General features: G+C 44.7%; 1 protein-coding gene across 1 annotated transcript in view; it reads left to right on the top strand.

The window, feature by feature from the left end:
• Positions 1 to 11,714, top strand: part of LOC140911919 (urea transporter 2) — a 41,013-nt gene extending 29,299 nt beyond the window's left edge. The window contains exons 5-11 of the mRNA XM_073346080.2: positions 600 to 634; positions 731 to 792; positions 5,054 to 5,201; positions 6,063 to 6,197; positions 8,180 to 8,229; positions 9,178 to 9,953; positions 11,675 to 11,714. Of these exons, the coding sequence (XP_073202181.1) occupies positions 600 to 634; positions 731 to 792; positions 5,054 to 5,201; positions 6,063 to 6,197; positions 8,180 to 8,229; positions 9,178 to 9,953; positions 11,675 to 11,714 (1,246 nt within the window). The remainder of the gene's footprint in view (positions 1 to 599; positions 635 to 730; positions 793 to 5,053; positions 5,202 to 6,062; positions 6,198 to 8,179; positions 8,230 to 9,177; positions 9,954 to 11,674) is intronic.
• Positions 11,715 to 15,686: the final 3,972 nt, after the last annotated feature.

Raw genomic sequence — 15,686 nt, forward strand, 5'->3', positions numbered from 1 at the left:
AACTCAGGACATTTTGCTGGAAAGGGCTGAAACTCATAGATTCTCTTGTCTGCCTGAAGATCAGGTGGTGAATTATAACCAGTTTTGTTGCTGTAACTCGAATGGTCATAGGTTTTGTCTATTGTTTTAATTATCCAGGGTCCCAACCCATAAGCTTGGATAGACTCCAAGCTTTCTCCTAGCTCAAGGCTTGGCTCTGGTCTGATTTGGGCCCCTCTCTAGCAATAATAAATTAAGGCCAGATCCTCAGCTGGTGTAAATCAGCTTCATTGAAGTCAATAAAGCTTCACTAGTTCACATCAACTGAAAATCTGTCCCTAAATATTTTTAGGGTAATTAAAGCAGGGAGGAAATCTGAATATTGCTGATTGCAATGCACAAGTATGGATGCAGGACTTTCAAGATAACCTGAAATAAATCTGATTGTATCAGAAGGACCTTTGGAACTCAAACAGCTCCTAACAAAAACCAAAAGGCATGAAGAGTATGCGTTTCCTAAATTTTTTGTCAGGATAATGGACAGTTTTTGCCTGGCTGAGCGATCTGAGGAATTAATCTTCATGAGCTTCTAATGAGATAATTTTGTTTTTCTCTTTCAGCCCTGTTTTCTCCAGTGCTTTAGGCTCAATCTTCAGTAAGTGGGATATTCCTGTTTTCACCCTGCCTTTCAATGCAGCACTGACATTATACTCTGCGGCCACTGGACATTACAACCTTTTCTTCCCTACAGTCCTCATTAAACCTATATCATCAGTGCCCAATATCACCTGGTCCAACATTGATGTGCCAAAGGTAAGAGTCACTAAAGAAACATTCCACGCCATTTACACAGTAGGCCAATAAACAGTCATGTCCTTTTATTTTGCATGACAAAGACAGAGCCCCAAAATACAATTCTGTATTTACATGGTAACAAGTAAACAATATGTAATACTTTACTATGGCAACTGTCTGTTTTGGTGACTTCAGTTTTAGAGTTGCCAAGTATCTTAAGCACACAACTGGACCTAAATACATGCTATAATCCTCAGTGAATTTCTTTGGCTTCTAGTAATCCATTACCATGGAGACATAGCTCCATAGTTTTGTTCAAATTTTCATGTAATGCCGGGATTACACCTTTGTATCACATATGATTAATATAGTCCATTAAGTTTTTTTTTTAAAACCACCTTTCTGTTAAGAAATTGGCACAGACACTACCAGGATGGGATCATTAGAAACTCATATACAGGAGGACATCCAGATTTTTTTATAGCCAATATTTATGCTGGACCTACACAAAAACAATCTTTTATACTTTAGTGGTCCCTCTACTATATACCAACCAGTTGTGCTGCCATCATTAATTAATGCCAATGTATAAAAAAAGCTTGTAGAAATGGGTATTTCCATTTTAAACTTGTTAAGACCGATAGGAAAAGGAAATCAACCTTTGCCAAGTGGAGAACAATAAAAACCAAAAAACCCCAATGATAATAGATGTTATTTATAAGCTTCTAACAAGAATTTAAAATATATGTAGAGCAATAAAACAAAGTACAACTCCACAGGGCACATCATCAAATGAGAGCCATAGAACTAAGTCAAAACTGCAAATGACTCTATATGTGGCTGGTGACCTCCCCAACACTGCAATCCGTGCACACCTCAAATGCCTATTGATTCCAAAGAGAATTTGGGGTGCAAAGGAAGGAACAGATTCTCTGCTGAGGGAAATGAGCAAAGCTCCTTTGAAGTGAATGGAAGGAGGCCCATTTATGACAGCAAAGAATGTGGCCTGGCCTTTACCTGGAAAATATCTTTATTAGAGACCACATAAACGCTGCTTCAGTGGAGATTTATTAATATTAAAGGAAAGAATTAGAAACATCTTCTTATCTTCACAAATGACTTGAAAGGTGAAAGAGAAGATCATCTAGAAATGCCAGCTGGCTACCCAAACCTGTAAGAACTATCTGCTGACAGAAAGAGCCGTTTCCATGGAACTAATGTTCATTAAAATGAGGCCTTTTGGCGGGCGGGGGAGGCCAAAGCATCAGCTTTCCATTTATTCTGGTATCAATATTTGAACACAACATCAGTCATGGGAAAAAAATGTCCGGCTGGTGACTTCGCCTTGCAATATCTAATACTTCAAAGGAAGTCTGCAGCCTGAAGCAGGAAAAGGTGAAAGCTGTCAGTGCTTTTGAACAGGTGACTACCAAGGCTCACCATCCACGTGGCTCGTTTCTGGATTACTTATTAACACATCCCTTGGTTAGGTTTGCACAGAGCGAAAAACCCTGCAGGACAATCAGAGAGTAAGTCACAGAGAGGCACGGTCAGTAGTGTCAGCCCCCTGGCACACCCTGAATAGAATTTTCAGAATAACTGCTTTGTTGCAAAGTGAAAGGAGGCTGATACATATGAAATCGCAGCGCCTGAATTTGACAGGAGGTCTGAAGGAGCTTTGGCCTATTTACACTAGGCTAATTTCTCTCCTGTGCAGATGAAACAAAAGGCCGAAGAGAATGTTGAGGTGCTGATCTAGAATGCTGAAATGCAAGGGCAGGGGAGGGACTAACAACAAACAGCCTTCTTCAACTCCAGGGACCATGGGCCTGATCCAACGCTCATTGTGGTCAATGGAAAGACTCCTATGGTCTATAATGGGAATTAGATCAGGCCTTGTGCTATCAGATGAAATGTAAAATCCCCAAGAGATCCAGGTGGTGGCAGCCACAGAACACAGACTGGCAGTAATCACTGGGAAAGCCTGAGGCCTGGCTTTGAAATACTTCACTGTTTAACGACAGGTTTCAGAATAGCAGCCATGTTAGTCTGTATTCGCAAAAAGAAAAGGAGTACTTGTGGCACCTTAGAGACTAAAAAATTTATTTGAGCATAAGCTTTCGTGAGCTACAGCTCACTTCATCGGATGCATTCAGTGGAAAATAAAGTGGGGAGATACAGTGTGTATGGTAACACCCATTGTTTCATGTTCTCTATGTATATAAATCTCCCCACTGTATTTTCCACTGAATGTATCCGATGAAGTGAGCTGTAGCTCACGAAAGCTTATGCTCAAATAAATTTGTTAGTCTCTAAGGTGCCCCAAGTCCTCCTTTTCTTTCCACTGTTTAAGCTTCAGCTTTGCTGCCAGGACTTCACTCTGATTAAACTCTCCCATAGACTTTCATATGGAATTTGAGGGGCAGAAGGGGGCCTTTCTGGTGTTTTTTCTACCTCAACAGTGTGCAGTGAAGCAGTTGCATTAGGACTGAGAGCAGCAGTTGCAGTAAGAGACTTAAGGAACTCAATCTGTTTAGCTGATCTAAAAAGAAAATCAAGAAATGTCTTGATCGTGGTGTATAAGTCACTTCATGGGAAGAAAATACCAGATAGTAAAGGATTCTTTAACCTAGTGGAGAAAGGCATAATAGGAATCAATGGCTGGAAGTTAAACCCAGACAAATTCCACTTACAAATTCTTAACAGTGAGGTTGATTAATTACTGGAACAAACTACTAAGGAAAGTGGTGGATTCTCTGTATCTTGATGTCTTCACATCAAGACTGGAGGCCTTTCCTAAAGATAGTGTTTAGTCAAACACAAGTTACTGTGCTCAATTCAGCAGTAATTGGATGAAATTCTATGGTCTGTGATAGAGAGGAAAGCACACTAGATGATATAATGATTCCTTCCGCTCTTAAAATCTATGTTTCTATGAAGATCTGCTCCATAAAGGAGGACCCAGCACAGATAAAGTCAAAATCCTATCCTCTGTGCATCATGGTTAAAAATTACATGGCTCATCACAGGGGTTAAAGGAAGTGGGTGGCGAGGAGTGTGGCCATTCCCTATGGAAAATCCCTGTAGAATTTAATAGATACATTTTCTGTGAGTATTTTCTACTGAATTCTATAGGATGATCCAAAACTACATCCAGGCTATAGAATTTTGTAGGCTGATTAAAAAATAAACTATTAACAAGTTGTTAGAGTGACAAGGTGGGTGAGGGAATATCTTTTCTTGGACCAACTTCTGTTGGTGAAAGAGACAAGTTTTCAAGCCACACAGAGCTGCTTCTTCCTCCCCCACCACATCTCTCTAATATCCTAGGACCGACCTGGCTACAGCCACACTGCATAGAAACAGGTTGGCATTTTTATTAAATTCTATAGGTATTTGGAGGGCTTTTTATTGAATCCCATTAGTTTAAATTATACAGGATCTTTCCATTATTGGGGGTACAAGTCCAGTGCAGATTCATGGGGCCACAAAATGAGTGGGGGGGGGCGAATGTGGGCTCTATCTGCTACTCCAATCCATAAGCACTAGTAGCGCCCTCCTCTCAGATGCATAAGGCCCTAGAAGTGAGGATTTCTTCCTCCTAATCCCTGTGTCCTTACTATGGGAAATCCCCGTTTATTTGGTTTTGTTTGTATGTTCAGAAAAATGAAATAACGAACTCTATAACAAGCTGAGACACAAAATGGGTGAGGTAATATCTTTGGACCAATTTCTCTTGGTGAAAGAGACAAGCTTTCAAGCATCACAGGGCTCTTCCTCAGAACTAGGAAAGGTAATCAGAGGGTACGTCTACAATGCAGTTAACCACCTTCAGCCGGACCCAGTCAGCTGATTCAGGCTGTGGGGCTGTTTAATTGCCATGTAGACATTTGGGCTCTGAGATCCTCCTGATTTGTGGGGTCCCAGCGCTCAGACTCCAGCCCAAGCCTGAAAGTCTACACTGCAATTATACAGCCCCATAGCCCAAGCACCCCTAGTCCAAGTCATCAGATCTGGGCCAGCCATGGGAGTTAAATTGCAGTGTAGACATACCTCAAGTGTCACTGAGAAATACAAGGTGGAACTGATTGTTAAGCGTAAGAAGTTAACACATGTGGCAAGAAAATATTCAAAATGAAGTCGGCATTAACACCTCAGAAGTAGGTCCAATAAAAGATATTACCTCACCCATCTTGTCTCTTTTATATTCTGGGACCAACATGGCTACAACAGCACTGCAAATAATATATACTAACCGCTCCTTTTAAAATGTCTATAGCTGCTACAATCCATTCCAGTCGGTGTCGGCCAGGTGTACGGCTGTGATAACCCCTGGACTGGTGGCATCTTCCTGATTGCTTTATTACTCTCCTCTCCTCTCATTTGCTTGCATGCTGCAATTGGATCAACAGTGGGGATGCTGGCAGGTATTACAGACTATTTCTCTCTTACAGATGTCATACACGATCACTTAATATGAAAAGAATTAAAGCCGGTGGAAACATTTGCAATCTATACATGGTTTTCCTCATGGAAAATGGCTTTTTTGACAAAAATGAAAACTTTTCCAAAAAGCGTTTTGGTTGAAGTTTTGCTTTTTTCAAAAAAAAAAAACATTTTGTTGCAGTGAGAGGGGAAAGCCACTTTCACTTCTCCTCTCCCCTTTCTCAATGGACAAACAGTTTTAAAAAAAAAAGTGAGAGAAAGAGAGAGAGAGAGAGAGAGTGCAAGTGATTTTTACAGACCAAAATGAAACAACATTTTTCAAATATCTTTTTTAAAATTTTGTTTAGAAATTTTTCATTGAAAACTTGAAATATATTTTGTGGTAAAGTTCAAATAAAACAAAAAAATGTTCAAGAACTATACCAATCTTTTTGACCAGCTGTACAAAGAACAAGAGATTTCTGTGGTTCTGAAATGTAGGGCTGCTAGGCCCAGATTCACAAAGGTACCTAGATGGCTAACTTCCCCTGGGAGTTAGGTGCCTAAATACCTTTGTGAATCTAGGCCTCACGGTCCAAATCTGCCTTAATTCATCGGCTGCCAGTGAGGTCATAGAAGACAGGGATTCTGTCCTCAGTCACCCAGGAAGTCCAGAGTAACTCCACTGGCTTTGTTGGTGTAACTCTGGATTTACACCAGTGGGAATGAAACCAGAGCTTGGCCCAATGGGAGTGATACCCCTGAGCGCAGAACTGAACCCTTTATAAGTCTGATTCATTCTAATTCTTAGCTTCTTTTATTCCTTAAGCCCAGCAGTGACATTTTTCTGACTTTCTTTACAGCACTGAGCCTAGCAGCACCTTTTAGCAATATCTATGCTGGCTTGTGGAATTACAACAGTTGCCTCGCATGCATCGCTATCGGGGGCATGTTCTATGCTCTGACATGGCAGACCCACCTGCTAGCAATTGCCTGTGGTATGTACCTGATGGATGTCTATTACTAGGGTGATTCCTTCTGAAAACGAAAATACAGGAGGCTTTTGTACGAGAGAGGGGTGAAGCCACAAAGTTCACAGCTAGGTCTGCAGATGAACTTAGGCAAGGCTGAAGATTATTTCCGTCAAAGGTATTGATTAGGAACCATCCCTATAATTTATGCTATCAAAACAAAAATGATACCTTTGCTTTCTGCCATGCCAAAGGAAACATCCTTCAAGAGCTGTTTACCTAATGACTCTGTGACTTATCACTAGATGTTCTGATGTATAAAATGTATCTATTCCGTGCTCTTCAACATGTCATGCTGGGATAGCTGAAACTAGGGATGGACCCAAACTATTTCCCCAGATATGGACATGCCTAAACTCTGGAGACAATCAGCACCAGACTGCTCCATATCCATCTCTACCTGAAACTACATTGCACAACTTACTATCCCTATTTAAATGGAGAGTGGAATTGTGAGTTAGCACAGAGTTCTTGATATGCCTTTATAAAGCAATTCCATGTCAGGTTTCAGTATATCCGCATCAGGAATGGACCCTTTTCTCAGTCAACAAATGAGATTTGATTTCTTCACTGGCTTCACGCATTATAGTCTGGCTGTATCCTATAGACAAAAGAGATACAGGGGGGAATAGTGTTTTCCATACCAGCCTTCGTGGTGCATCCTTGCATTTTCAGCAGACATGTTTCCAATGATTCTCTCTCCACAGTCACACTCTGAGACTTAGACTCATAGATATTAAAGTCAGAAGGGACCATTATGATCATCTAGTCTGACCTCCTGCACAACGCAGGCCACCGAATCTCACCCACCCACTCCTGCAATAAACCTCTCACCTATGTCTGAGCTATTGAAGTCCTCAAATCATGGTTTAAAGACTTCAAGGTGCAGAGAATCCTCCAGCAAGTGACCCGTGACCCGTGCCCCATGCTGCGGAGGAAGGCGAAAACCCCCCAGGGCCTCTTCCAATCTGCCCTGGAGGAAAATTCCTTCCTGACCCCAAATATGGCGATCAGCTGAACCCTGAGCATGTGGGCAAGATTCACCAGCCAGATACCCAGGAAAGAATTCTCTGTAGTAATTCAAATTCCACCCCATCTAACATCCCATCACAGGTCGTTGGGCCTATTTACCATGAATAGTTAAAGATCAGTTAATTGCCAAAATCATGTTATCCCATCATACTTGTAAACTTTAAGGCCAGAAGGAGTGGTCATGATCATTTAGTCTGACCTACTGCTCACCTCATGAACCTCACTCACCCACTCCTGTAATATGCCCATAACCTCTGGCTGAGTTACTGAAATCCTGAAATCTTGATTAAAAGACTTCAAGTTACAGAGAAGCCACTATTTACAGTAACTCAAACCAGCAAGTGACCCACACTATGGAGGAAGGTGAAAAAAACCCCAGTGTCTCTGACCTGAGGGAAAATTCCTTCCCAATCCCAAATATAGCAGTCAGCTGAGACCCTGAGACAAGGTCATTAATTAACATGTTAAATAAGATTGGTGGCAAGTCTGATCCCTGAGGAACTCCACTAGTAACCTCCCTCCAGCCTGATAGTTCATGACCCATTGTAGACTCCCATTTAACCAGTTCCTTAACCACCTTTCAATTCTCTTATTAATCCCCATCTTCTCCAATGTAACGAATAATACCCCATGTGGGACTGCTTTCCTGAAATCCAGGTAGATTAGATCTTTTCGTTGTTTCATTTCTATTGCTGGGCATGAACTATTGTGCCTTTTGCACGGTTGGAAGGAGCACACACTTTCTGTGAAAAGAAGAGTTCAGAATGAGACTAATCCTTATGCTCTCATGAATGATACGAGGAGGGGATTGTACAGTGCAGTGGTAGGTCTTGCCCAAAACCGCTGTCCTTACTCGTTTCTTCAGTGCTGTGAGTAATCTTATTTATCAGGAATTGTCTGTCTGTCTCTTTTCACAGCATTCTTTTGTGCTTACCTGGGAGCAACTGTGGCCAATATGTTTTCTGTGGTAAGTTTTTAATAGCTCGGGGCCAACTAATAGGGAAGTGAGATGTGTTTCCAAAGACAGATTTAAATCCTTGATATTTAGTTTCCTAATCTCCAGTGTGGTATAAACAGGTTATATGAATAGAGCCAATCCATCCCATTGAGAAGGCATCCCTCAAGCCCGCCAGAGCTGGAACAGGTTTTGCCACATGGGACAGTTGCAGTGCTCAGTAAAATATATTATAAATAACTTCGAACTTTTCATCTTCAAAGTGCAGGCCCTACATTAACTAATCGTCCCTCAATATCTCCACAAGGGAGGGATCATTAGCCATATTTTACAGCTGAAGACACTAAAGTCCCACTCATCAAAGGTATGTAGGCGCCTAACTCCCACAATGGGAATTAGGCTCCTGAATGCCTTTGAGGACATACGACTAAGTGACTTGCCCAGGTAGACCACCTTAAGGACCGAGCCAGAGATTGATCCAGATGGCCCTCAATTTGCAAGGAAGCCAGGTCCCTTTGGGATTTGTCATGATGATGATGATGAGGACAACAACTTGCCCCGGTCCCCAAAAGGCGTTGGTTCAAGAACCAGGGCAGAGTTAATTTTCTGGCTTCTACTCCTGCATTCATATCTATAGCCTGTTGGCCACATTCTGCCCTGCTTCACACTTGACCTCACTGGAGTTGCATAGATGTGACAGAGGGAAAGATTTAGTCATATACCATTCTCTGTGCAGCCCGTACTCATTTATGTGACCGGTCCCATAATGTTGTTACCATCCCACAAGCAAATGGCTATGCTTTGGTAAAGAGGAAAAAGGCAGCTACCCTCTTGGGAAACAAGACTCCCCTGAGAAGGCTCATTGTGGACCACCTAGCTTTGAATTATGTTTAAGGCTGGAGGATTAAGTTAAGGAGGATCATAGAATGATTAAAATGATGAATATTCTCTTCTTTTCAGTTTGGATTACCATCATTTACCTGGCCTTTCTGCTTGTCTGCACTCACCTTTCTGTTACTAACCACAAACAACTCCGCCATCTACAAGTTACCTCTCGCCAAAGCCACTTACCCAGAAGCCAACCGAGTGTATTACCTCACAATGAAGAAGCAGTACCGGGTTTACCATAGCTCCAGTGGCACCATGGCACCGGGCCCAGACTCAGAAGGGGCCCCGGCCAGCCTGATCCCCCAGCCAGCTGAGCCGGCCAGGAAAGCTGCACCCGCCCATGCTCCACCCTCGCCCCACCACTTCCCACCCCTGCTCCGCCCCAGCCCCACCCACACTCCACCCCCTTCCCTGAGCTATGCATCATGGGGGACTGCAGCAGGGGTCAGGCCCACCCTGCACTCACTGGGCACCGGGAAGTGGAGCGACCCGGCCCCAGGCCGCTCCACTCTGCCGGCTCCCAGCCGCGCCGCCGGTGAGTGCTGGGGGAAGGTTCCCCCCTACCCCCCAAGTCCCAAGGCTGGGAGCCAGGGGAGCAGAGCGGATCAGGCTGGGGCCGTGTCACTCCACTTCCTGACGCCCCATGAGTGTGGGGTCGGGCCCGCCCTGCAACCGCCGGCCGGCAGGAAGTGGAGCGACCCGACCCCAACCCGCTCTGCTCCGCTGGCTTGTGCTGGGGGGCGGTTTCTCCCCTGCCCCCCAAGCCTGGGGAGGAGATGGAGCAGTGGGGAAGGGGCATGGGATGGGGAAGAGAAGGGGATAGGGGAAGCGGGGGCAGGGAGGAAGAGGCAGGGGGGAACGAAGGGGATGGGATGGGGAGGAGATGGAGCCGTGGGGAAGGGACATGGGATGGGGAAGAGAAAGGGATAGGGGAAGCGGGGGCAGGGGGAAGAGGCAGTGGGGAAGGAAGGGGTGGGGTGGGGAGGAGATGGGGCAGTGGGGATGGGAAAAAGAAGGGGATGGGGGAAGCAGGGGCAGAGGGGAAGAGACAGGGGGGAAGGAAGGGAGTGGGATGGGGAGGAGATGGAGCGATGGGGAAGAGGCATGGGATGGGGAAGAGAAGGGGATAGGGGAAGTGGGGGTGGGGGGGAAGAGGCAGGGGGGAAGGAAGGGGGTGGGATGGGGAGGAGATGGAGCTGGAGCTGGGGGGAAGGGGCATGGGATGGGGAAGAGAAAAGGATAGGGGGAGCGGGGGTAGGGGGGAAGAGGCAGTGGGGAAGGAAGGGGTGGGGTGGGGAGGAGATGGAGCAGTGGGGAAGGGGCATGGGAGGGGGAAGAGAAGGGGGTGGGGCAAGCAGGGGCAGGGGGGAAGCTAGAGCCCAGCATGCGGCATCCCCTTGGCAGAAGCTGGGGCTCCCCTGTTCAGCAGGCCCATCAAACCCTCACCCTGACAAGCCCCACCTCCCCTGCAGCTGTACCACCCCAATGCACCCCTCCCCAGACACCCTTGCTACTGAGCCCCAATCACCTGCACCTGGACCCTCATCCAAATGAACCCCACCTCCCCTGCACCAACCCCCCCGATCCTGCTGAGCCCCAAACACCTTCACCTGGATCCCCTGCAGAGTCCCGTTGCCCCAGCACTCGGAACCCCCCCCAATGAGCTTCTGTGCATCCAGATCTCCCACTAAGCCACCAACACCCAGATTGCCCCACAGAGAACTCTCTTACCCCCACCTGGATCCCCCCCACACAAAGTCCCTCTGCACTTGGATCCTGCTGCCGGGCTGAACCTGCTCCCCCACACCTGGTGGGTGTTTATGAGGTGTGAGGGGGGCCACATGGGAGAGAGCAAAAAGATATTGAAAATGTAACAAGTGGGCAAAGGAGGCTGATACCTTGGGCCTACTGGGAGCAAGAGTCAGCATCTTGAAACTGAATGAAAGATGCGAGGTAGGGTGAGGATAAGCTGTGAAGGGCCTTGAAAGTGAAGGCAAGTAAGTCAAGTGCCAAAAGAGAAATATTCAAGGTGACTAGGCAGTATTTTCCTGAAAATTTTTTATTGATTTTTCAAACTGGAATATTTAAATATGAACAATGCTTCAAAAATCACTTGAAAAATGATACCGTTTGCCATGCTTTACTTGCTAAAGCTCTGCAGAGCATTTTGTGGTGTTAATAAAAAATAGCACATCTAGGTGTCAGATATGCATTTTCTTGCTCTGTTTAGTCACAGAGTTTTCTCAAAGGTACATATTGTTTAAGTGATCTTAAAGGTAGCAAATAGACCAAAAAGAGCTTGAAGACGTAAGTTCTATGTGAAGACAAGCAACAGGAAAATCAGTGGCTTTTCAGATTTTTAGGAGACTGTAACCAAAGCCTGATGCAATATTTAGGGTTTGATTTTACAACTCAGCCCCTATTTTAGCTCATGCAAATTTACATCTTCAATTAATTGCCTCTACATTAGAACAATGCCACACAAATCAATTAGTAGATGCACAAGTGCTCGCTTTTGCACCTGCAGCTGTGAGCACAGGTAACTGAAGGCCCAGTTTTGTGCCTGCAGACCCGGAGGCCGGGATGAGGTCTTTAATATCAAGGCATAAGAGTCCAATCCAATTCTCTTGCAAGTCAACAGGTCCCTTCAGTGGGTATTGGATTGGGTCATATTTTGTCCTGAGCATGTGCATGTTTATATTTCTCTGTATAGCTGTATTCCTGTGGAAAGTGTTAGCTCTCTCTGTCTGAACTGAAATCTACCTTGTCAAGTTTCAGAGTAACAGCCGTGTTAGTCTGTATTCGCAAAAAGAAAAGGAGGACTTGTGGCACCTTAGAGACTAAGCAATTTATTTGAGCATGAGCTTTCGTGAGCTACAGCTCACTTCATCGGATGCATGCCGTGGAAACTGCAGCAGACTTTATTTATACACAGAGAATATGAAAAAATACCTCCTCCCACCCCACTGTCCTGCTGGTAATAGCTTATCTAAAGTGATCATCAGGTGGGCCATTTCCAGCACAAATCCAGGTTTTCTCACCCTCTGCCATGTACATTGGTCAAACTGGACATTCTCTACGTAAAAGAATAAATGGACACAAATCAGATGTCAAGAATTATAACATTCATAAACCAGTCGAAGAACACTTCAATCTCTCTGGTCACGCAATCACAGACATGAAGGTCGCTATCTTAAAACAAAAAAACTTCAAATCCAGACTCCAGCGAGAAACTGCTGAATTGGAATTCATTTGCAAATTGGATACTATTAATTTAGGCTTAAATAGAGACTGGGAGTGGCTAAGTCATTATGCAAGGTAGGCTATTTCCTCTTGTTTTTTCCTACCCCCCCCCCCGATGTTCTGGTTTAACTTGGATTTAAACTTGGAGAGTGGTCAGTTTGGATGAGCTATTACCAGCAGGAGAGTGAGTTTGTGTGTGTATGGGGGTGGGGGGGATGTGAGAAAACCTGGATTTGTGCTGGAAATGGCCCATCTTAATTATTCACATTGTAGGGAGAATGGTCACTTTGGATGAGCTATTACCAGCAGGATAGTGAGTTTGTGTGTGTGGTTTTTGGGAGGGGGGTGAGGGGGTGAGAGAACCTGGATTTGTGCAGGAAATGGCCCAACTTTATTATCATGCACATTGTGTAAAGAGTTGTCACTTTGGATGGGCTATCACCAGCAGGAGAGTGAATTTGTGTGGGGGGGGTGGAGGGTGAGAAAACCTGGATTTGTGCTGGAAATGGCCCACCTGATGATCACTTTAGATAAGCTATTACCAGCAGGACAGTGGGGTGGGAGGAGGTATTTTTTCATATTCTCTGTGTATAAATAAAGTCTGCTGCAGTTTCCACGGCATGCATCCGATGAAGTGAGCTGTAGCTCACGAAAGCTCATGCTCAAATAAATTGGTTAGTCTCTAAGGTGCCACAAGTACTCCTTTTCTTTCTACCTTGTCAAGAGAATCTGCAACAGAGAAGGTAAAAACCACAGAGGACAGGAGAAGACCAGATTTTATTGATATTGCAAAATCTAGAGCATTATATGGCGTATACATTTTAAGGGCCTGAGCCTCAGGTGGTGGAAATCAGCCTCGTTACACTGACTTTAATGGAGTTATTTCAGTTTATACCCACTGAGAATCGGGGTTGTTATAGCAATACTGAAGCAAGTCAGTCAGAAAAAAATAGAGATGAAGTGTCTTCTTAAATCATTCATAAGATCCTGTATGTCGCTGGCAGTGAACTGTGCCTTAGACGATATATATCAAATACAGAACTGGCATTTGTCTCACTATGACAAATAGTCTACTCCACACTGTGCATATTAGATAGACTTTAATTTATCACAGAAATGTTGTCCAGGAATCCCTGCCATTCACTGTTGTATCTACATGAATCTATTTTGTTACGGTTTCGCAGGATAACAAACAGCTCCATCCTTGCTTACAGAAATAACTTACCTTATTATTGAAGCTATGTTGTTGCATTTCTCTGTCATTTATACCAAATAAACTATACTCGGAGTTCACAAATTGTGCGAGTTTTCAAGCTGTCTTTTGCATTCTCATTTTTTTGGCACTGAAATATGAGCAACTCTGGGATTATGAGAAATGTCTCCAGTATGAGGGAGCTGTTCACTCTGAGTGTTTTCTGTCCTACTCCTTCTTACATAGCCCCCATAACATCAATATCATGTCACAAAACCCCTCCAGCAGTTTTTAAAGCTACATTAAAAAGTTACATTTGAATAAAATTAGAATGTTTGCATCAAGTTCTGCTTGATGACCAAAGGATTTCCATCTCCTCCTGAAAAACATGGATGCCAATTAATTAATTGTGTGTCCCCTAATTCAGTCTCACATGTTCCCCCCGGTCTAGTCCTACATCAGTTTAATTCTGCACGCCTGCACTGTCAGATCAGTTACCCCTGCGACCTCACCCTGCTCCCAGACCCACATAAATGACCTCTGCATCCCATCCTGGACAATAACCCCACATCAATGAAATTTGTGACTCCCTCAACCAGTATCTGCATCTGCACATCTCCACTCCTGCTGCCAGTTCTTCAACAACCATCCAACCTCCCTCAGGAGAAGGGGGACACTTCATCCCTCGCCCCCAATCTCAAGAGGCAGGTGAAGGCACTGACAGTCATTGAGTGTGAATGGGCACTGAGCCAGCAGGGAACACAGCTGGCTCTGAGAATACAGAGATTAGTGTTTTGGCAGCATCCCTGCCCTTTGCACTCTGTGGGAGGTGAGAGGAAATAGCCTGCTCTGCCTGCTGAGGCAGGAATCTACCCTGGGGAAGTACCGTAACGGCAGGAACCAATCAGGCTGGTTAAGTGATTCCCAAATCCCACACCCCCTGCCTGAGAACTCCACTTGTGGTGATGCTCTATACCTTGGGGAAACACCCAGCCTTGTAAAAGCCTGTTCATCCTTGTAAAATGATTGTGTGGTATCTGATTTAGTTGGGGATTGGTCCTGCTTTGAGCAGTGGGTTGGACTAGATGACCTCCTGAGGTCCCTTCCAACCCTGATATTCTATGATTCAGTGCAAAGTTTGTCATGTTGGGTGTCTTCAGAAGGCATGGTTGTTATAGTGATGTTATAGTAATTGTTACAATAATGTTATAGGTTATAATTTCATGTATATAGTTATGAGGCTGAAAATGTGTCCTCATGGCTTAAAGACAGCCCAGGCAAAAACTCTCCAAGAACAGAGAGGCAGTTCACACCTCACCCGGGCATGTATGGGACAAACCCCGCCCACCCTCACAGGAAAAAAGGAAGCTGGCCTAGGCAACAACAAAAGGATCTGCTAGTCTCTAGGGAATTGCCCCCCTTCCTTTGGTCAGTTTGGGACTGCAATGAGGTAATTCCCACCTGACTCGGAAGGGGAGGGGACAAAACCCAGAGGGAAGAAAGGACATGATAAAAGGGAGAGACATTTGCCATGCTCTTCCTCTCTCTTCCACCTCCATCTACAGACACACCACCAAGCGACTGAAGTTCTGATCAAAGGGGAGAGCCTGGCTGAAGGGCAACCTTCCAGCCTGTGGTGAGAAGCATTTAAGTTTCTAAGGGCACTGAAAGTGTTAAGATCAGCTTAGAATGTATTTTGCTTTTATTTCATTTGACCAAATCTGACTTATAATCACTTAAAATCTATCCTTATAATTAATAAATCTGTTTGTTTATTCTACCTGAAGCCATGTGTTTGGTTTGAAGTGCCTCAGAGACTCCCCTTGGGATAACAAGCCTGGTGCATATCAATTTCTTTGTTAAATTGATGAACTCATATAAGCTTGCAGCATCCAGCAGGCATAACTGGATACTGCCAGACGGAGGTTCCTAGGGTTGCATCTGGGACCGGAGATATTGGCTAGTGTCATTTGGTTGCACAATCCAAAGAGCAGCTTACATGCCAGAGGCTGTGCGTGAACAGCCCAGGAATGGGGGTTCTCACAGCAGAGCAGGGTAAGGCTGGCTCCCAGAGTCAAGGATTGGCATGACCTAGCAGATCACCGGTCCAGATAACACCAGAGGGGAACGTCACACCTCAAATTTC

The sequence above is a fragment of the Lepidochelys kempii genome, chromosome 5 (genome assembly GCF_965140285.1).
Source record: "Lepidochelys kempii isolate rLepKem1 chromosome 5, rLepKem1.hap1, whole genome shotgun sequence".
NCBI lineage: Eukaryota > Metazoa > Chordata > Testudines > Cheloniidae > Lepidochelys > Lepidochelys kempii.